The sequence below is a fragment of the Polistes fuscatus genome, unplaced genomic scaffold (assembly GCF_010416935.1).
Source record: "Polistes fuscatus isolate 324 unplaced genomic scaffold, CU_Pfus_HIC Scaffold22, whole genome shotgun sequence".
Lineage (NCBI taxonomy): Eukaryota > Metazoa > Arthropoda > Insecta > Hymenoptera > Vespidae > Polistes > Polistes fuscatus.
In genome coordinates this window covers 2,227,998-2,249,521 of record NW_025113099.1, presented here as the reverse complement: position 1 = coordinate 2,249,521, position 21,524 = coordinate 2,227,998, and the positions used below count along the sequence as shown (strand labels likewise).

At 39.9% G+C, this 21,524-nt stretch overlaps 1 protein-coding gene across 1 annotated transcript in view; it reads left to right on the top strand.

Annotated features, from left to right (window-relative positions):
- The first annotated feature begins 3,233 nt into the window (after positions 1-3,233).
- The window catches only part of LOC122517981 (fibroblast growth factor 17-like), a 112,481-nt gene continuing 94,190 nt past the window's right edge, over positions 3,234-21,524 (top strand). Inside the window, exon 1 of the mRNA XM_043636617.1 lies at positions 3,234-4,153. Coding sequence (XP_043492552.1) covers positions 4,140-4,153 — 14 coding nt within the window. The 5' untranslated portion in view covers positions 3,234-4,139. The remainder of the gene's footprint in view (positions 4,154-21,524) is intronic.

Genomic DNA, 21,524 nt, shown 5'->3' with positions numbered 1-21,524 from the left:
ATAATTTCAAGCGTATCATAGAAATATTCCATGCTCCTACTATCGAGCACCTTTATATCTTTTCTAGTTATTATAAAATATATCTTTGCGAGAATCAACCGATCGTATATGTCTGTTTCGTAGGGGCTTATTACTTTCCACCCCCGTTCCTCTTCAGTGATATATCGTTATTGCCTCAATGCGAATACGTATATTCGGCCAGTATGAGATGCAGACTCTTCAAGAAGTAGTTGTTCAAAGGGATTCGTGCCATAGAAAGTAGATAGATTTATCGTACCTCTTTCGGCAAATCGAACAATTACTTTTCAAGTAGGAAATTACATTTCGCGATAGAGAAAAAAACCAACAAGACAATCTTTGTGGGATGCGAGCACCTCCAAGCCAAACACTTAAGTAGGCATTCGTGAGGAGATTGGACGGTGGGCCCTGGATAGCTCAATTGGTTAAAGAGTAGCAGTCGCCCCGGAAAGCGGAAGATCCAGGTTCGAGTCCCGGTCCAGTCTGTCCAACGGCCCAATTTTTTCACCAATCCTACATTTTGGGGGCTCGTCCGGGATGGAGGTTTGCTTCGTGTCACACTTCTACGACCGTGCAATAATTAGGGAAAAATAATTAATTGAACATCTATCAAAAGAGAGGTTAGGCCGACGTCTTACGTATAGTGGCGACGTGAACGATTGGCTGGGGAACTAGGCAAGACGGCCTTTAGACAGCAATGCGTTCAGGGAAGAGGTTTTCCATCCTCGTGTAAGTTATACAGCATTGGTTAAGCCTGTATTAAAGATCGAGGTTGGGAATATTTTGACAATTTTCGTGTCGCGCGAAATAGTGTGTAGCACCCTCGTGTAAGTTATACAGCGTTGGTTAAGTCTGTATTAAAGATCGAGGTTGGACACAGTTTTTGGTTTGTCGGTTCGTTGAAAAAGATTTATAAGATGTCGAAATGACGAACATTCGGGGTCGAATGTAAGTTGCGAGGGGGGTAGAATGTGGGATGCGAGCACTTCCAAGCCAAACACTTAAGTAGGCATTCGTGAAGAGATTGGACGGTGGGCCCTGGATAGCTCAATTGGTTAAAGAGCAGTCGCCCGAAAAGCGGAAGATCCGGGTTCGAGTCCCGGTCCAGTCTGTCCAACGGCCCAATTTTTTCACGAATCCTACATCTTTATTTCTTCTTTAATATTTATTTGATCTCTTACCATTATGTAAATCATTTAGAAAACAATCAAAAATATCGTATACGTACACGTATAAAGTGTATTCTTTTAAATCGAGATAACGAGGTACGATAAACCCTGTTTTTTAGCGTGTTACGTCACACGTTCCTTACGACTGTTGAATCCTAGAATAAGGTTTTGTTTTCGAGAAAAGAGAATCTTCGTGAGAACGAGCTTATTTTGCCTCGGATGGACGTATCGTGTTTGTAAAAAGATTTTCTTTTCCACCGTGCTGATACTCCCCTCGGGTCTTGACCCACGACACCGGAGAATCGAGGTTGGCCGATGCCCAAATCGATCTGCAGATGCAGAAACCTGAGAGAGAGAGAGAGAAAGCAAGTGATCGTTAGAGTGAGTATGCCATTCTCGTCTTTGCCCGAGAAACGTCGAAACATCATCTTACATAGGCTTGATTAAGTATAGTAATACATCGAACATATCCTCTTGATGATACAACACGTACCTCGGCCAAATCCTAATTAATCATAAGTTTGTTTCTTTGTCGAGATAAAACAAACAGTCCGCGTTGTGTGTGAAAAAAAAGTTTCTCTTCTTTTTATCCCGAATTTCATCCCCCTTTTCTCTCATTCCTAACTCTTTCTTTCATACGCGATCAATAAGTTAAAGACAAAGAAAATAAAAGTATCGTGAAAGTAAGATAAAGACATGAAACAAACAAGTAAGCTCCTGTTCTCTCTACGCGACATTTTACAATCATATTTCAATTTTCACGAAGCAGCAAATTGACTTTCGAAAGCTTACCAGCGAAGACACGTACGATTTACGTTCGAGAAATGATCTTAAATAAACGAGAGAGAGAGAGAGAGAGAGAAAGAGAAATAGAAATAGAAAGAGAAAGAGAAAGAGCACCTTGACCTAAGCACCAAAGCGACGCGAATATTTACGCGCTCGTTCTAAACGTCGAGACCATCTTTCTTTTTCATTTTATCTGATTCTCTCTCTCTCTCTCTCTCTCTTCTATCTCTTGTTCACACGTTTGAGAGAGAAATAAAAAGAGATTTCGAGTGGGTTCTCTCGGAGTGTACATACGCGATCCACGCACCACGAGGAGCTCGCGGGCAAGAGCGGTGAGATATATACGCGTAATGTAGCGCGATAACATGAGTTTCGGAGTAATTGTTTACGCGTGCCAAGTGAGTTATTTGGCACGTGGCCCATAGCCGGGAATACGACGGGGGGAAAGGAGGAAGGAACGTCACCCACGTGGTCGGCCGACTGCCCGCGGGACTTTCGTTCCTTTTTTTCCTCTCTCTTTTTCATTCGTTTTACTCTTTTTCCCCCTTATATCTTTCTCTTTTCGTTTCACTAGATATTTCTCTTTCTCATGCTAACGCGTAGTCCCGAACGCGCAACGTGTTGGCAACTTTGTCTTCGATAATTTCGTACAATTTCGGTAACTATACGTTATATTTCTTTTTCTTTCTTGGATAAATGGTAAGGGTGTTTAAACGGGAAAGGAACTCGCGCAACACACCATCGCACTGTGAACCAGGAAGTCTAAGTCTTTTCTTGATCTTTTTCTTTCTCCGTTAGATCGAAGTCATTGGTAAAAAAGAAGTCTTCGTCTTCGTGGTAGGAAAAGGGGGATGATACGAGAAGAAAATAAAGAAAGAAAGTAAAGAGAAAGATAGATAGATAGATAGAAATGAAAAGGATGGTGGAAGGGGAAGGAAAAAGAAAAATGAGAATAAGGATCGTAGGCGAGAGAGGAGGGGTAGATATCGTGGTGGAGGAGAAGAAGAAGAAGCAGAAGAAGAAGAAGGAGGAGGAGGAGGAGGAGTCGAGTCGTTCGTCCTTCGTTGGCTGAGCTGGTGGTGGCTGTTGCAATGGTGGGGGTACGAAATAAGGGTAGTTTGCGGGGGCGGGAGCAGAGGTTCGTCAGTTTCCGGGTTGTTCCGGAGGGTGTTGCGGGGGTGGTGGTCGCGCTCGCGGGTCCGGGGGGTGGAGGGGGCGGACAGGAGCCGCGAGCCACGACACGACGAAGCGTCGCGACGTCAGTAGAGCGCCGCGCTATCGACCACCGCCACGAGACCACCGTCGTTGTCGTCCTCGTCTTATTCCTCGTCATCGTCTTCGGAGTTCTCGTCGTCGAATCCTTTTCCTTTCTAGTCAATTCGATTCGTACGAGTACACGTAACGCGTACTCCTCGTACGGCGTATTTTAATTGCATATTAATTAACCATTGGTATTTGTACCATAATCACGCACCGGTACGGTTCGTTTAATCGCAACCGAGTCATTGGTTTTTACGTGGGAAAATAAAGAGACGAATTCGACCAATCGTTTGACGAACAAAAAATATCACTCGCGATTGAAAAACAAAAAAAGAAAATTCATAAAATTTTGTTGTGGGATCATCTCGATCGGCATTAATTCGCGGATAAAAAGTGGCAGGATTAAAAAGGAAAGTGGCAGGATCGAAAGTGGAGTCGTGGTACGGTGGTGGAAGACGACGGTGCGATCAGGCAGGGATCAAGATTTCGATCAACCTGTTCGAACGGGTGCCACGAGGATCCTGCGGCTACGCGCCGCTACGTGCACGCGCCTCCTCCGTGGGCTCGCGCCTGATCCTCAAGAGCACCGTCGCCGCTAGTAATAGTAGTAGTAGCAGCACTAGCAGTATTAGTAGTGATAATAGTCATAATAATAGTCGTAATAGCGATAGCATTTGTAATAGTACTAGTAGTAGTAATACTAGCAGCGACAACACCAGCACCAGTGGTAACATCACCACCGCCACCAGAAACGCCAACTCAGACGCGGATTCGTATCGCGCGAACGCGGTGCATGCCTGCGTAAGTGGATACTTGCTCGAGTGCCAGGAATCCTCCTCTAACTACAGCCACGAGCCACCCCGTGTGAGACCCAATGACTGTCCATCCAGGGACCACGGGACACACATGTTCGTTATAAGGTCAGTGCACGATGCGCTTTCTTTCTCGCGTCATTTATTCCTTATATATATTTCTTCTTTTATACTTTTTTATCTTGTATCTTATAAAAAACAATACGAGTATAAGATCGTTACTAGCACTCTTTGTTTCGACAAACACGCTAACGTACTTTGAGCACGCGTTCACTTCGTTACTTTATATCCGCCTTCATGAATTTTTTTTATCTAACGAACAAAAAAATGGTTGAAATTCTTTCACGCTATTTTACGTTTTCGACTCTCCAATTGGAATGCTTCTTTTTTCTTTGTTTTTTCTTTCCTTTTGTTTTCTCACTCGCGTTAAACGTTTTGATAGTGATTAATCGTGGCTTAAGTTTTAACTTCCACCAAGTTTCCTTTCATTGGAAAAGCCGTGGGTATCGCGAAGACTTAGAGAAAGCGTATTAACCGACCGCAAGAAGAAAGATAAAGGAAGAAAGAGCAAGGACCGAGGGAAAGAGAGTGAAAGAGAGAAAAAGAAAAGGCGAGAATTTGCTAGCGGCGGTGAGAAGTGTCGTGGCTGGCTTCGGCCGGCCGTTGCTACTGCTGCCGCCGGTTCCTCCAAGGCTGCTGGATTAAAGAGATAGACTCGTTTCGAGTTCCTTTCTCGTTAGCTTTCTCTCATGCTATGCAACTCGATAGTAATAATAACAGACTGCTCGCTACCGTTTTTTTTTTTTTTTCAATTCTTCGTTCGATCATTTTAAAACGATCCAATTGTATTATTCGTTTGAACAATTCGTCAGTTAATAGGAAACATTTGGCGAGAGATCATTATTTAAACGATAATCATTTTCATCGACGTGCGGACGAAATCTTACTTTGATTATAGAAATAATTGTTAATAATTTCGATGCTAACTATTCGCAAAATTGTACGTTTATTTTGTAAACTCGAGAGGGATGCATTAGCCCGATGACTAATCGAATCGCAAAGAGATACAAATGGATGGTAGAACGCGTGGCAAAGTGCGAAATACCAGACCGAGAGAGGAGGAATCACTTTCTCGTGGTCTTCTTGGTCGTTGTTGTTGTATTTACCGTTGGTGTTTCTAGTTGTATCCACGGTAAAGACGTTGCATAGAATCCATTCCTCTTGGACGATGTAAAAGCTTTTCAGGGAATCCTTTCTCGAGAGGAGTTTCAAGCAAATGGAACTCTTGTTTTTTTATTTTTCATTCGATTCTTTTCCTTTATTTCTTTCTCCCCGTAGCAAGGGAAGCTTTACTTAATGCCAGATACTACGTTTCCTGATAATAATAACTTACGTTAGTTCTATGATCGATTGCGTCTGACTAAGGTTGATCTTTGACTACTTGACGATTGAACGTTGCGATTCGTCGACGTTCATCGAAGAAAAATAATACTCGTGTTCGCGAATGAAGACAATGGATGAAAGATTCCTTCCGTGGGAGGATAAAGAAAGAAAGGGTGAAAAAAAACTGGAAAGAAGGAAGGAAGGAATGAAGGAAGGAACGATGGTCGAACCCTCGCGTATGGTAGACACTCGGTCTTACGACGATGATGGCTCTTACGCCTTGTCAAGCCTCGTCAAAAGGGAAACCCTCGGCAATATTTCCGAGTCAAGGACGCTCGGCTAGTTCGCAAATCCCCATCGTTTTGCTCCACAAAGGGCCCTCAGCGCGTATCGCGCGACTTTCCGTCACGGTTACCAAAGGAACCAACGAGAACTAACCCCCCAACTTATCAACACCATTCCCACCCTACGCCCCCTGAACAAGCACGTCCTTCGTTCGCGATATCTTTTGAAAGGAAGAGACGTCGACGATTTCCAACGTGTCGTCCTCTTTCCGTTCTTTGACCTCATCGAAAAATTGAATTTCTTCTTACTCGCGGACACGCGAGAAAGTTTCATGTTTTATTTTTCTATTTCTTTTTATTTTTATTTTTATTTTTCTCTCATCTCACCCTGGAAGGAGATATATTACGTTTTCGTTGGAAACGTTTTGGCTCGGGCGCGTCGACGGTGACGTAACATTTCGCGTGTCGTAACCGCGATCAATTTCGCGATTAGATTTTGACCGATCATTCTGGTCCGAGTTTTTCTCCGTCGTGACTTTTATTCCATTATTTTCGATTAAACCCCAACGACCACGTGTATATAAGATAGATATATCTGTGGGATGCGAGCACCTCCAAGCCAAACACTTAAGTAGGCGTTCGTGAGGAGATTGGACGGTGGGCCCTGGATAGCTCAATTGGTTAAAGAGCAGTCGCCCGGAAAGCGGAAGATCCGGGTTCGAGTCCCGGTCCAGTCTGTCCAACGGCCCAATTTTTTCACGAATCCTACATATCTTTCTCTCATAGAATTTTCGCATATATTTTTTCATTTCCTTCTTAATCATCGTTTTAGTATCTACGCTTTTTCGTAGATATTATAATATTAGATCTTTTAAATCCATGGATTATAATAATCAAGACCAATCGTCGAAATAATTTGACTAGAAAACTCGTTAACGAAGCTCGTTTACGACTATTCTCTGGGCCATGTATATCGTACCCTCTATTTTGGGAAGATTAGCGAACGGGAGAAAAATAGGGGTAGTTGTGCCCGATTAAAAGTCCAATCCGAATTAAAAGGATTCTCGGGGAGCTTGGCAAACTCGAGGAGGCTGCCAATACTTCCGGTCTTTGGGTTAGCGAACTGGAATATATACTTTGGCCTGGCCGCGTATATTACAGGGTCGAACCAGTTTAGCAGCGAGTAGTGGCCTCTCTCCCTTCTTTTATCTTATTTTCTCTAGATATCGAGAGAAATAGAGAAAGAGGGATAGTCAAGTTAAAAAGAGTATAGTATAAAAGCAAGCAAGAAAGAAAGAAAGAAAGAAAGAAAGATAGAAGGAGGCCGGCAAAGCATTCATCGTGTTGAATTTCAAATCGGCGGCGCATCCCCGGGAGGAATTGGCGTAAGTCCAATCGCGATTCCACGTTTACCTGCTCGCACTCCCTCTGTTTCTCCTCCCCATCCTTTTTTATCTTCTCTTTCTTTTCCTCCCCGTTCTATTCTACTATGCCTTCGGTCTTTTTCTTTTCTATTTTTTATTTGACGAAAGTGGGTCGTTTCTAACGTAGATCCAGAGTATCGGTAGATGGTAGAAAATCTGTAAAAAAAAAAAAAAGAGAGAACGAGAAAGAAGGACGCTTTGAGAGAGAGATACGTTCGAAGATAGAAAAAAAAATAAAGATAAAACGAAATGAAGAAGAAAAAGGAAACGACGAGAAAGGGCACACGAGTCAAGAAGATGAGAGAAAAGCGAGGCCTTGACTTGGTCACCCTGAAGCTTCGAGTATCACGATGGAATCCGTGCCTTCGCATACGACGCGCCTCTTATATTTTTTTCTTACCTTTTTTCCCTCCTCCTCCTCCTCCTCCTCCTCCTCATCTTTCTCACGGTTTTACTCTTCCTTTTCACTCTCTCTCTCTTTCTCTTGCTACTCGTCTACGATGAACAGAGACAAAATAAAGTACTTTTGTACGTGAGAATATACGAACGCGTAGGACAACGAGACAGGTTGTGCGTACCTGTTGTGTTCTGTGTACAGGTACTTACTCGGTTGTGAATCGCAAAACGAGTGATGAGCATTGTCGTCGAGTATATTTCCGTCTCGAATTCAACAGCCAACGAATACTATTGCATACCGTGTAGAAATGCGTCTGCGTGTTTCTTTTTCACCTCGTTCATAAGTGACGTAAATGTACGACGTACTTACTGGCTATTTTTTTTTTTTTTTTTTGTTAAACTCGACCAATGGTTATATTCATCGAGGTCATCAACGTGGTTTCTATTTTTTTTTTTTTCTTTTTTTATGTTAACTCGAACGAACGAACTTCTTCCATGAATTTCCTTCCGACAGGACAGGGGTGGGGGTACGGTTCTCTGTTTTTCTCGGAACTTTTTGTTTGTTTTTTTGAATACTTCTCTTTTTCTCTTTCCTCATTGTCCTCCTCGTCGGCACATATCCTTAACCAACGGTCATAAATAATATATCCGATCAACGGCGCGTGTGTATTCTAAAGCACCGTACACCAAAATCTGCCGCGAGCGAGTGTCGACTCGATCATGCGAACGAACGGTCAACGAGATTGACGTTTACGCGAGTTCCACGCTTCGTTATTTATCTGCGAACCTTTGGCTAAGTGTTTTTTGTTATTCCGATGTGACCACGTTCGATGGTTCGACCCTGTCAGAATGAGAGATAGCAGAAAAGAAATGAAAAGAAAAAGAAAAAGAACAAACTCGTCTCGGCGTGCACTTTTTTGGGAGCTGACAAATCGTTCGGACAAATTTCTACCGTTAGGAGGAGGAGGAGGAGGGTCGTACGATTGAAAAAAATGTAGGAGAAAGGTGTCTCGATTATCTTTCAACTTTATAGATGATAATTTATAAAAGTATCAATAGAAACAACCGTTTCTTCCCTTTCTCTCTCTTTTCTTTTACTTTTATTTTATTTTCTCGTTCTTTCGAGGAAGCCGCACGGGGGGTAGGGGGCGTTTCTTTCAAAGAGTCACGCGCAAATCCAGCTTATTAATTTTTTTTTCTTTTTTCATAATCTTCGCTTTCGCGTAAGAAGCGGTAAAGAAAAGGATCGAAGGAATGCGAAATAACGGAAAGGAAACATATTGGGAATTGGGACCTTTTTCTTTTTGGAAGAACCCTGTCTGATAATAATAAGAAGTTCGTAAGAAGACAAACGTGGGAAGAATGCACTTATGCGTTAGATGTACGTTTTACTCTTTGGGTTTGTTGTTCGTTCGATAAAGTCGCAATATAAACGATTGGCCTCTTCCCGACGATCATCATCGGCCATTTGTACGTTCCACAATTTATCCACCGATTGCGAATCACGTAATTCCTTAGTAAGGTGAAGAAAACAAGCGTAGTCGAGTTGTTGGTATATGGGGAGCGTTATTTATCGTCGATGTTACGATGGTACCACCGACGCTCGTTAAAAATTCATCGACGGTAAGTTACGAAGAGAAAAAGGATTCTGAGAGAGATAGAAAAAAAGAAAAAGAATAAGATAAGAAAGATAGAAAGTAAGAAGGAAGCTTTACGTAACACAGAAAACAAACGACTCGGATAAAATGTTATTCGGTGGAGGAGTCTTCGACCTCCGGATTTAACCACCCGTCATCTCGTATCTACGATTATTATCCCATCAATTTATTTCTATTCGTTTTCATCTAAAGAGATCGATAAAGGTGTGCCGGTAGTTTTTATTAGCGTTCATTGAATAATCATTCGGATATCAACGATTATTTAAATCATACGTTTAATCGATTAATTTCATCATCGTTCATTCGGGATGGGAATAATATTTAATAAAAAGAATTCAAATAAGATTAAAAAAGATCTATGAGAGATAACGTAAATTTCATTAAAAATTTGTCTCACGCCTCGCGAGTTATTTCGATAGATTATTTTCACTTATCGTTAGTTTCTTTTTTTTTTGTCAGTTGATTTTCTTGACGGTAGTAGGGTAAGAAGAAAGAAAGGTGGCGGCGACTCCTCCTCCGGTCGAGACAGAAAGCATCGATCTGTTTTCCTCGTCTGGTTTCCACGTCTACATCGGTATACACCGAGTGTATCGAATCTTGACGTAATCTCGCGTAAGATGGAAAGGCGAACGACCGGGCTTCGGTCTTGCGTAATCGTCATTATCATTTTCCTTCGGGAACTTACGATCGTAAGAAAATACAACGAAGAAAATAGATAATGTCTCTGGGTTTTATATATCGCTCGTGGACGAATAGAAAGAAAACTTTAAGAAATCTACACGTGTATGCAAACGTAAATAATAAATGTGTGTGTGTGTCTATATAATACGTAATACGTTTCTGTACGCGTTATATGTCGTCGTACGTGTCGTAAATCTCGAGTAAATTTGGAGCCCCTGAAGACGAAAGCCGTGAGACGTGCACATCTTTCACCAGAAGAAAAACAAAAAAAGAAAGAGAGAGAGAAAAAGGTGGCATGTTTTTAAGGGGTATACCGGGTAGAAAGAAGAGAGGGGGGTAGAAATGAGTGTATGGTGGTGGTGGTGGTAGGCAGATACCGTTACGAGATGCGTTCGCGCTTCTTCGGTTGCGTACTTTTAGAACCCACAATAAAGTCAGTTTATTGCGGCTCATTGAGACGGGTATCGCCTTCCGATTGTTGATCCGTGTTCATCGGTGATCGTAAAACACTCTTCGACGATTCCCATCCTCCTCCCCACCCCCTTTTTCCTCTACATCATTTCATAGTTTTATTTTTTCTTTTCACTTTCTCTCTCTCTGTCTCTCTTTCTCTCGGAGATTCAACTGAACGTCACCGACGCCCACACACTCCAACACTCTCGCACGGTTCCCTTTTCTTTTCTTCTTATTTTTTACCTTTTTCTTTTATTTTCTTTTCTATCGCTGCAACTTTCATGACCGTCCGCGGTATTTGATTTGAAAAAATACGAACAATCGAAATGGGTTAATGGCGAGAATGTTAGAAAACGGTACGTGCCTTTACACGTTACTTTGTGTTCGATTTTAAAGGTGAAAAGGTCTCTCTCTCTCTCTCTCTCTTTTTTTTTTTTCTCTATTTTTATCTACTTTTTCTTTTTTCTGCATTGGGTTATAGGGGTAGAACTTAATGGGCGTCGTGCCCGACGAGAGGAAAGAAGAAGAAGGTAACAGCAGCAGTAGCAGCAGCAGCAAAGCTGCTTTCCGGATTTACTGAGGCGCAAATCGACGGATTTACGGAGGCGTAAGACCTCGAGCGCTTTCTTCTTGCTCGTAAAGTACCGGATAGGCTAGCCGAGGGTGCCTTTTGCTTCCTTCCTTCCTTCCTTCATTCATTCATTCATTCATTCATTCATTCATTGCTCCTTTCCCAACCTCCCCGTTAGAATTCTATGAAAGTTAAGGGTTTCTCTCGAAATATATGTTTCCTTCATCTTTTCTCTTTTTCTTTCATTTATTCGACGAATTATGTCTTAGGATTTTATATTTTCAATAATTTACTAATCTTTATTTATATATTGAAGTTATACTTCTTTTGGCGCGTTGGGGAAAATGTAATGGGAAGTGATTTTGTTCCGAGCGACACGAAAAATCGACACCATGAAGTTTGTCGGTATTTACGACGCGCGGCAAAGCAATTTCAAGTATACGGCATGAAGTTGTCTTCTTTTCTTCTTCCCCCCTTTTTTTCTCAAGCGGGTCACCCATCCAAGTACTAATCGTACGCAGCGCTGCTTGACTTAAATGATCGAAGCCAGAACTAATCTGTAACCGCGCCATGACTGTTGACGCGTGAAGTTATTCGATATATCTCTCTTATATTTAGTGTGGACTGATATCTATATTATGATATTTTATTATTCTTTCTAATATATAAATATCGATAATAAATTTAAAAATTAATAATAATAATAATAAATTTTTTGTTGTTGTTATTTTTGAGGTTATTGAGGTTATGTTCGTTTTCGTACGGCAAAGAAGTATAACTTCTTACGTGCGTATATAAGTACACACACCAGTTTTTCTTTTTTATGATTAATTTGTGAATTTCTATACGCGTCAAGTGTAATATTATTGAATTATAATCGTGTAATTGTACGTAATATAAGAGGAAATTGGTACTCGTACCGAAAATGGAACACGTAGCTCTTACGAAATCTTCCCGATCGATAAGTCCTACAAATTTAATCTCTCTCTCTCTCTCTCTTACACTCTCACTAACTCACGTCTCTCTTTCGTCCTATTTTTTGTTCTTCCTCTTTGTCTCGGAGCACCGACCTCACCGAGAATTTGCAGTTCGAAAGAGCAGAGATTTATTTTTGGATTGGTAAGTTTGACTTTTGCGAGACAAGAACGAGCAGGTAGATGAAATGAGATGATGATCTTGCGTTAGATTTTCAGGGATCAAAGTTAAATGAAAATAGGAATAAAATAGACGGAACGTGATGGTGTATAGATGTAATACACCATCAACTACATCAGCTTGCCGTTAGAAAGTTCTTCTCGAAGGTGTGTTTGTTCTAACGCCTCGGTTCGTAGTCCGTGTGGTTATCCAAACGAACGGAACACCTACACTCACGGAAGCACCTGTGGAGTCCGATTGCTGGCTGCTGCTGCTGCTGCTGTTGCTGCTTCTGCTGCTGTTTTTGTTCTTCGAATTTCTTTCTCTTCTTTTCTCTTCATACCTGTTTCCTTCTTCTTCTTCTTCTTTCGTAGCTCGACCTACCTGTTATTCGTTACTTATGTCTAAACCGACGTATCGTTTAAGAGACGGTTCGGGTCACTTTAAAAAGGGATTAGCACAATTTTCTTTACCAAATTCTCCGTCGAGAATTATTATAATGACGCGTCACGGTTGCCTCTTAGAAACGTGAGAAGTCTTTCTCATACGTCTTCATTTCTACGAAAAAAATAAATAATATTTCCACCGACGTCAGAGATTCCTTTATTTTCTTCTTCATTTTTCTTCAAATTTATAAACGCCCACTACGATCGCGTCGACAGTTCGGGAAATTCTTCGTTTACGTTTTTGTTCTAGTTAAACTCGATAATAAAATTACGATTATATCTATTTTTTTTCTCATCTACTATAACACGATTAATCCTTATCTCGTTCCAATTTTAAATCTCAATTGACGCAAAGAGTATTTTTACGATTATTCGAAAATGTAAAAGGGAAAAAATACAAAAAGAACCAATTATATTTGTCTTCCTTATTTTTAGTAATCCAACAATAGATTATTCGATCGTCGCTATAAATTCTTCCGATTGATGTTTCGATAAATGTTCGGATTTATTTAAAAATAAACATCGAGCAATTCTTGTAACTTTCTTTAACTTGATTTCGATGCTAAACGCATTTCCTTCAAGTAAGAGCATCCTTCGCGAGACATATGCTCGTAAATATAAGTTTTTCGGTAAACAGGTTTAGGTAAAAGTGTAGGGAAGAGAAAAGAAACAAGCTAGCTAGCTTCTTCTAAAAGATCAAACCGGCGTTCGTCACAAAACCGACGTAAATAGAACGCGCTTACGTTCGCGAGGATGAAAACAATCGTAACTCTAAAAACCTAGGTCGCTCCTACTCTCCTAGCTTCTCTACTTCTTCTAGCTCGCTAGAATTTAGAAAAGCTGTTTAATTTATCGAGACAAAGTGGATAAGGTACCATCGATCTTAGTCAAACGAATTAAAAGAAAAAGATTGCTGGAGTCTTCCGATAATATTTTTTCCTATACCACCCCACTTCTTTTTCTTCCTCAAAATAGAAATAAATAAATAAATAAAGAAAGAAAGAAGAATACTAAAGAAAACTTGGTGAAAACTCGATCGACTATCATCGAACTGGAACGAAGACGAACGTCCGAGCTAATCGAGTGACTACGCGTTCCATATTGGAAAACGAGGAGGGGGTGGAACGGGGAGATGAGTTTGAAGAGGGTGCACGATGATATAGTTGTTATAGTTGTAGTTGTAAAATAGTAGTAGTGGAAGCTGCTGCAAGGTTTATTCGTTCGTTCGAAAAACCTAGGAGATGTTTCGAACTCGCGGTTCGAGACTTTTGATCTCTCTCTCTCTCTCTCTTTCTCAAAGTTCTCCAGTTAGAGACAGTTATAAATTTGTCCCCTTGGGGAAAACAAGCGAATGCAACCACCACCACCATCATTTCTACCTAGCACTACCCTTCTTTTTATTCTTCTACTCGTACTTCGTATACGAAAGAGGTTAGCAAGCGAGAGTTCGTAAATGCATCCATGCACGCGTAGTTTATAGCCAGAGACGACTTTCTCTCTTTTTCTTTTCTTCTTTCTTACATACACCCCATTCGGATATTTACGCAACGAAGGATTCTTTTTCGAAATACTCTTAAAAGTTCGACGATTTGTCGTACGAGTCGAAGTCGATAAAGTGCCGAGAGAGAGAGAGAGAGTTTCTCGTCTTCGTGTCGCGTCTAGTCGTGTTACCGGCTCCTTTTGGAAAGGAACAATCCTGACGTGAAAAGAATGATGAATCAAAGAGATTTACGAAAATCATCGAAAGAGTTGGAAAGGGAATGGAATGAAGGAGGAACTTAATCGCGTCAAATCCTTAAAGTTCAGCCTCGACGATACGATGCACTTTGATCATAGAATTTATGTTCAGGGTGCAATGTACCACCATTAAATCCTGTGCTCGTTGGTGCGTGCCGCAGAAAAATTCATCGTCGAGACGCGAAGGCGGACTTTCTCTCTTTTTCTCTCTCGTATAAAAAGAGAGAGAGAGAGAAAAGTTTCGTGTGTCATCGTCTAAAGAAAATATTATTCTTCGTTTGCTTCTACTCTATTCGCGTATGATGGCGAATCGTTTTGGAGAAGAAAAGAGGAACATCTTTTGTAAAAAAAACTTTCCTACGTTTGAGATGCCGAGAGTTTTGATACAACGTGTAAGGGATTACGAACGGGTAGGAAGGGGGTGGGAGGGAGGGAGGGATCGTACGATGAATTACAAGATTTATTTTCTCGATCGTATCTAGTATAATAATATAGTTAGATGTGTTTTATTGATCAAATTGTATTATAGTTAGCAAGTAAAAATGATCATTTATGATAGAATACAAATATTTATTCATATTTTTAGATAGGATTGGAATTTCGTAACATTAAAACGAGACATCCGTTTATCCGTTTTGTATTCTATAAAACATATTGCACAATAATGTGGGATGCGAGCACCTCCAAGCCAAACACTTAAGTAGGCGTTCGTGAGGAGATTGGACGGTGGGCCCTGGATAGCTCAATTGGTTAAAGAGCAGTCGCCCGGAAAGCGGAAGATCCGGGTTCGAGTCCCGGTCCAGTCTGTCCAACGGCCCAATTTTTTCACCAATCCTACAATAATATATTTAGATATCATTATAATAATTTATTTAGTAATTATAAACGATATATACAATAAAAAGATTTAATGTTATCGAAAGATATATATAATGTAATATTGTAGTAAGAGTGAAAATGGTTACTACCTAAAAAAGATAAAAGATATATCTGTAAGATAGAAAAGAATAAGAGCATTGGCCTTCTCGTGGCCATCTTTACGGTCGACGACTAAAAGTCAGCAAAGACAATGAAAACATCTCGATAAATCAGGAGAGACGACCGGTAAAGAGATTAGTAGAGCTTACAAGGCATTACCGGCTGGAGGAGAGACAAGCCGCAGTCATCTCGACTTCGAAGTTGGCTAATCTTTTCCAGTCTCCTCTTTCTTCCTCTTTCTTCCTCTTTCTCTTATTCTTTTTTCCCTTTTCTCTATCTTCTTTCCTTCTCAATTCCAACTCTCCCTCTTCCTCTCTCTCTCTCTTTCTCTCTTGGGATCTCTTTTCTCTCTTTCTTTGGGAGTCACTCTGCACAGAGTTAACCACCCGTGAAGCGGCACAATATATCTCTGAGATAATTCGCTTGTTAGGGTCGTCCGCCTTTACATTAATCCATCTGCTTGCGGTCTTTCTCGTAGCCGCCTCTTTCGCGCTTCTCTTACTTACATTTTACCTACCTAACATGTATAACTACATACTTAGACACGACGAATATGACGACAAGATCAACGAGATCAAAAAAACAATCAATTCTCGAGTCTCAATTTCATGATGGTGATGATGATGATGAATTTGTAATCGTTAATCAACGTTTCAAATTGGAAACTCAAACTTTGATCTTTATCTTTATTTTCTTTTTTTTTCTCTGCGTTTATAGTTGAATTTTAATGAAAATAGAACGATAGTAGATCGTAGAATAATCGTGCTAGTGGAGATGTAGTATTTTTGGGACCACTCGTACGATCGTAGAAATATCATTAGATATCAGAAAATAAATTTCTTGTTTGAATAATATATCTTAATATAATATAAAAAGTAAATATAACTTTTTATAAAAACACGCGAACATCTTATAGAAGCATCTTAATCTCATTGATAACTTTGTCACAGCTGTTTCCATTTACAAAAATGGAATATATATAATTTTGATCGACCTTTTTTGTTCTTTTCCAAAATGAATCCCAACATTTTTTTTCCCTCGTATTATTATTCCAAATGAAAATTTATCTCTGATGAATGAATAATCATAAAATGAAGGAATACAAATACTTCTTCGATATCGTTATTAGGATATCTACAATTCGTGGGGGTTTTTTTTTCGAAGAGATTAAATGTAAAAAAGAAAATGATTTGGAAGGATTATAAGAAAAGGGCACAACGCCGGTGGGTATACATACCTACGTCATTGAAAAGGATGCTACTCGAAGGTAGAGACTTGGAGAGAGAAGAAGAAGAAGAAGAAGAAGGTACTTGTCGTCGTGTCGATGCCCGCGATATCGCAACTCGACTGTCACTCGACCAGGATTGATTGGGTTCTCTTTTCTCGCCATCCTCTCGTCTCCTTCTATCTCACTAATTTGATATACGAACGGGCGGTCCCGCAAAAGGTTGCGACGATAAATCTGTATAAGAACGATACCCAATACGGGATCATCGAGGTGTCGTCTCCTTTCCGAGGAAACGAAGGCTCCAAACCTGCAGTAAGGTAGTTTCGTTTCAACGACGTTACATTTTGTTGAGCCAAACGGCACGGTAGCTTGGACATGCGAGTTCGATGAGAAAATAACTCGTCGAGTTAAATCGACGATCCGTAACGAGTCTCATTTTTTTTCCCTTCCCCCCCCCCAACTTTTCTTTTTTCTTTTTTTTAATTTTTATTTTTATTTTTTGGTTTTCTCTCATCGCGAACACATTAACGTAGGTTGCGTTCCGGGCCAGGAAGATTACTCTTCTTCTTGATTTATATTTTTTATCCTTTATATTATATTTTTTAATTATTCTTCCTTCTTCTTCTTCTTATTATTATTATTATTTTTTGTTTCTTTTTTATAAAAGGGACACGCACGAAACGTCTCGCCACGTATCCTTGTACTTAAAAGAAAATAAATATCTAGACCAGCTCCGGAAGACAAGTTTCCTTGGAAAATGGCCAGATACGTTAGAAATTTCTCTTTCTCTTTATATCTAGGGATTTCTTTTTCTCTTTCTCTTTTTCTTTTTTTTTTTTATTATTATTTATTATTATTTTACGCTGACGTTCGAAAGCTGCTGCCTTCGTGCACTTAAATGTCTCGAGATATTAAACTCACGACGACTCACTCATTAGAGTTAAATTATAAAAAAAGAAACAAAAAAGTAGAAACAAAAGACAAAGATATAATAATCGTCGATGATCTTCCGGAACGAGAGAGATCTTTCAAAGATAAGCTGGAAGGAGTTTCGTGATAGCGTTTAAGTATTATCAAAGTAAAGATATAAAACGAGGCGTTTAGTATGCCGTGACAGGAGCAACCGTAAAGGGGGAATAGGAAGGAGAGTAAGTATTTATGGTTTGTGCCGTTAGGTGCCAAGGATAATCCCCTTGATCGTGCTCGACGTCACGGCGTCGATGCATTAAGATGCTCTTAAATCCCCACCACCACCACCATAACCACCACCATCACATTTCTAACTATCCTTCTTCTCCCTTTCTCTTTTCTACTCTCAGAGGCGCGTGCTACCGCCGTATGCTCCTCGCAAGGGCAGGTAGTCTATTAATTTGTCATAAAGCTGGCAAAGACTTGCCGTTGTCCGGAGATAGCTAGGCAGATTTATAGGCCCGGCTTTCGTGTCCCATCTACGAGCCGCTTATGCGTGAACCAACCCACTCTTACAAGGAGACCTTACGGATGTGCCCTCGCGTCGGATTTTTACGAGCTTTGCTATATCAGTAGTATACCTTTAAGGTGTTCTCGCGGTGATAAGGTATTTTCACAAAATGCTCAGTTAATTTTCAAAAAACATATCTCTTAAAATTTTGATTTTTTTTTATTATATCAGTGTGTTATTATATACTTTTAAATTTAAATATTTGTCAAAGTAGCTAGAGTGTGGGATGCGAGCACCTCCAGGCCAAACACTTAAGTAGACGTTCGTGAGGAGATTGGACGGTGGGCCCTGGATAGCTCAATTGGTTAAAGAGCAGTCGCCCGGAAAGCGGAAGATCCGAGTTCGAGTCCCGGTCCAGTCTGTCCAACGTCCCAATTTTTTCACGAATCCTACATTTTGGGGGCTCAGCCGGGATGGAGGTTTGTTTCGTGTCACACTTCTACGACCGGGCAATAATTAGGGAAAAATAATTAATTGAACATCTATCAAAGAGAGGTTAGGCCGACGTCTTACGTATAGTGGCGACGTGAACGATTGGCTGGGGAACTAGGCAAGACGGCCTTTAGACAGCAATGCGTTCAGGGAAGAGGTTTTCCATCCTCGTGTAAGTTATACAGCATTGGTTAAGCCTGTATTAAAGATCGAGGTTGGGAATATTTTGACAATTTTCGTGTCGCGCGAAATAGTGTGTAGCACCCTCGTGTAAGTTATACAGCGTTGGTTAAGTCTGTATTAAAGATCGAGGTTGGACACAGTTTTTGGTTTGTCGGTTCGTTGAAAAAGATTTATAAGATGTCGAAATGACGAACATTCGGGGTCGAATGTAAGTTGCGGGGGGATTTCTTCAGTCTGTCCAACGGCCCAATTTTTTCACGAATCCTACATATTTTTAAATTTAAATATTTGTCAAGTAGCGTGCTAGAGTAAGTATAATATCATCCTTGCTTCTCGTGCTGGTTATCTTCGGCTATCTTCGGCTATCTTCGTCCGATCTTTTGTTAGTTTACTTTCTTTTTCTTTCTCTTTTCTTCTCTCTTATACTTATACTTATATTCTCCTGTTTAACGGGTGGGCGGTGTTGTATGAGAACCACTGATAAACTCGTCCCCTTTACTCGCAAGAACTTCAGATAAAACTTGTCTCTTGGCGCCTGGTGAAGTTATTTGGGAACCACCAGCACGTGGGAAAAAGCTGTGTTGTGGATCGTTCCTTCCTTGACTGATAAGCAACTCACCTTCTTCCTTTCCTGACTGAGAATATTTCTAACTTGGAAAGGAGATCTTTCATCGCGAGACCACCGGTCCAGAACGAAACAAATGCACAAAGTTTCAATAAAATAATCGTTTCTAATTTTAAAGAATTGAACGGTTTATTCAACATTCCAGCGTCAGTTCGGATCGAGTAAAATTTTGTTAAACCCATGTAAAGGATACTTGTTAGTATAGTAGCTTAACGAAAACTTTGTATCGTTGCCAACAGAATGTGCTTATACAGGAATTTCGTTTCTCTTCTTTTATAACGCGATACATCCGAGTTCAATATCGAAAGATTCTATCATTTTTACGAGTGCCAATGCATCTCTTTCTTTTATCGTCGTTTACGACCAGCTGGGTACTCGCTCGTACAAATTTAGAAAACTAAATACATTCGCGTTGGATTATTTCTATAAACGAATATACGTGCTGTTTTTTATCTTTTCGATTAAATTTTGTGACTTTGAAATGATTAAAAATAGTATTTTTATTTGAAAAGTTATACTAATTATTTTGATTTCTTTTTTTTTCTTTAACGTAATGCAATCGAAAAGAAAATCTTTCCGGAGAATTTCACGTAATTAATTAAGATAATCGAAAAGTATCAGAAGTGTAACGTCAAACCATTGGGAGAAATTTCTTTCTCGTTAGTCGGGATCGATTAAAGAAAGTCTTATTTGGGAGGTGATCATTTATGACCGAAAAATCGAGCATCCGAAGGACAATGTAATCGGTTCTCACAGGCATTTAACGTTTATGATGATCGACGCACACCCAAGTTGGATCAATCAATTACCTAAATTGACTCGAAAGGGACGCGTCGAGGCTGTAGTATCCACATCGAGTCGTGTAACGTCATTTCAGATTAGCGTTTCTCTTACCTATCGAGAGGTATCTTTCGGGCCATTTGACTCGCTGTTGATCATTTCTACTCGTTGAATTTCGCGCGACGAATTTGGGCAAACGTTAAGAACTCGAGATAAGTAAAAGGAAAAAAGAACAAACAAAAATCGAATAAAATACCGAATAAAAACTTAAGGGTTTATACGCAGTTGCGAGGCTCGAAAAAGACGTATTTTCATGATTTTTTTCTAGAAACAGTTTTTATTTCTCAAACAAAAGTGATGGTAATTCAAATAGAGCCAACTTTTGAGAATACAATAGCGCGTCGATTATGTAAAAATATTAATCTGCACCGCTCCTGTAGATGATTTCCTGAACGTCCTCTAAAAAATGACGTTTGGCGGTGATCTCCATTTTGGCGGTTTGGATTATTGAAATTAAAAAATATGGTGGATTCTTTTAAAGGATAGATTAATGCAGGTATTAAAACCAAGGAATAATAAAAATTTTGATTTTTGACAAAATGGCGTCTATTTGAAAAAAAGTTGTTGTTTTTGACTAAAATTATCGCTCTAAATTGTTACAAAAAAATAGTAATAAATTTTTTAAAAATTATTCCTTATACTTAATACCTGAGGAATATATCTAAGAAGATTGTGTAAAAATTCGAAACCGATCGGTTTAGCCGTTTTTGAAAAATCGAGATCACCGGCTTTGAAAATACCGTTTTGAGAAAAACGCGTTTAAAGTTTCAAAGAGACGTTTACACATAGTTAAAAATTGTTGTTTGCAGCTTACATGAAGTGAAGAATATTTGTCGGATCGATTTGAAATTTTCAGAGAATATACTTAAATATATGTACATTCCGAAAATGAAAAAAAAAAATCGATTTTTTTTAAATTCTAACTGCGTATAACTCCTTAACGAGACGATCATTCGTACAAGCAAGTTGCTCTCTTTCTCGTTATTTTCATACTGGCGCCCGTTCACTTATACACACTCCGTGTATCCTTATTCAGAAAACTATCTTATTCCTCTTCTTATTCTTTTTTCTTTCCCTCTCTTGAAAGAGGAAGAACGTAACGAAAAGATATTTTCCAAAATAAAACCAACGACGATTTTATCCACTTCGGTATTGTCAGAGTGAATCCTTTTTCGCCTTGACAAGTTAATTTATTTTATTTAGATTTCCGTAATCTCAAGGCTTTTGGCTTTGAATCTCTACGTACCACACTATGTTTTTCTAGCGTGTCCCGAATTTAAATCGCTTTTCAAGGATTCGATTATATTATCAAGGTCTCTCTAAAGATAGGAATTGAACCATGATATTTCGCGGGTTTGTTAGAAATAATATTGTGGGATGCGAGCACCTCCAAGCCAAACTTGGGTAGGCATTCGTGAGGAGATTGGACGGTGGGCCCTGGATAGCTCAATTGGTTAAAGAGCAGTCGCCCGGAAAGCGGAAGATCCGGGTTCGAGTCCCGGTCCAGTCTGTCCAACGTCCCAATTTTTTCACGAATCCTAAATTT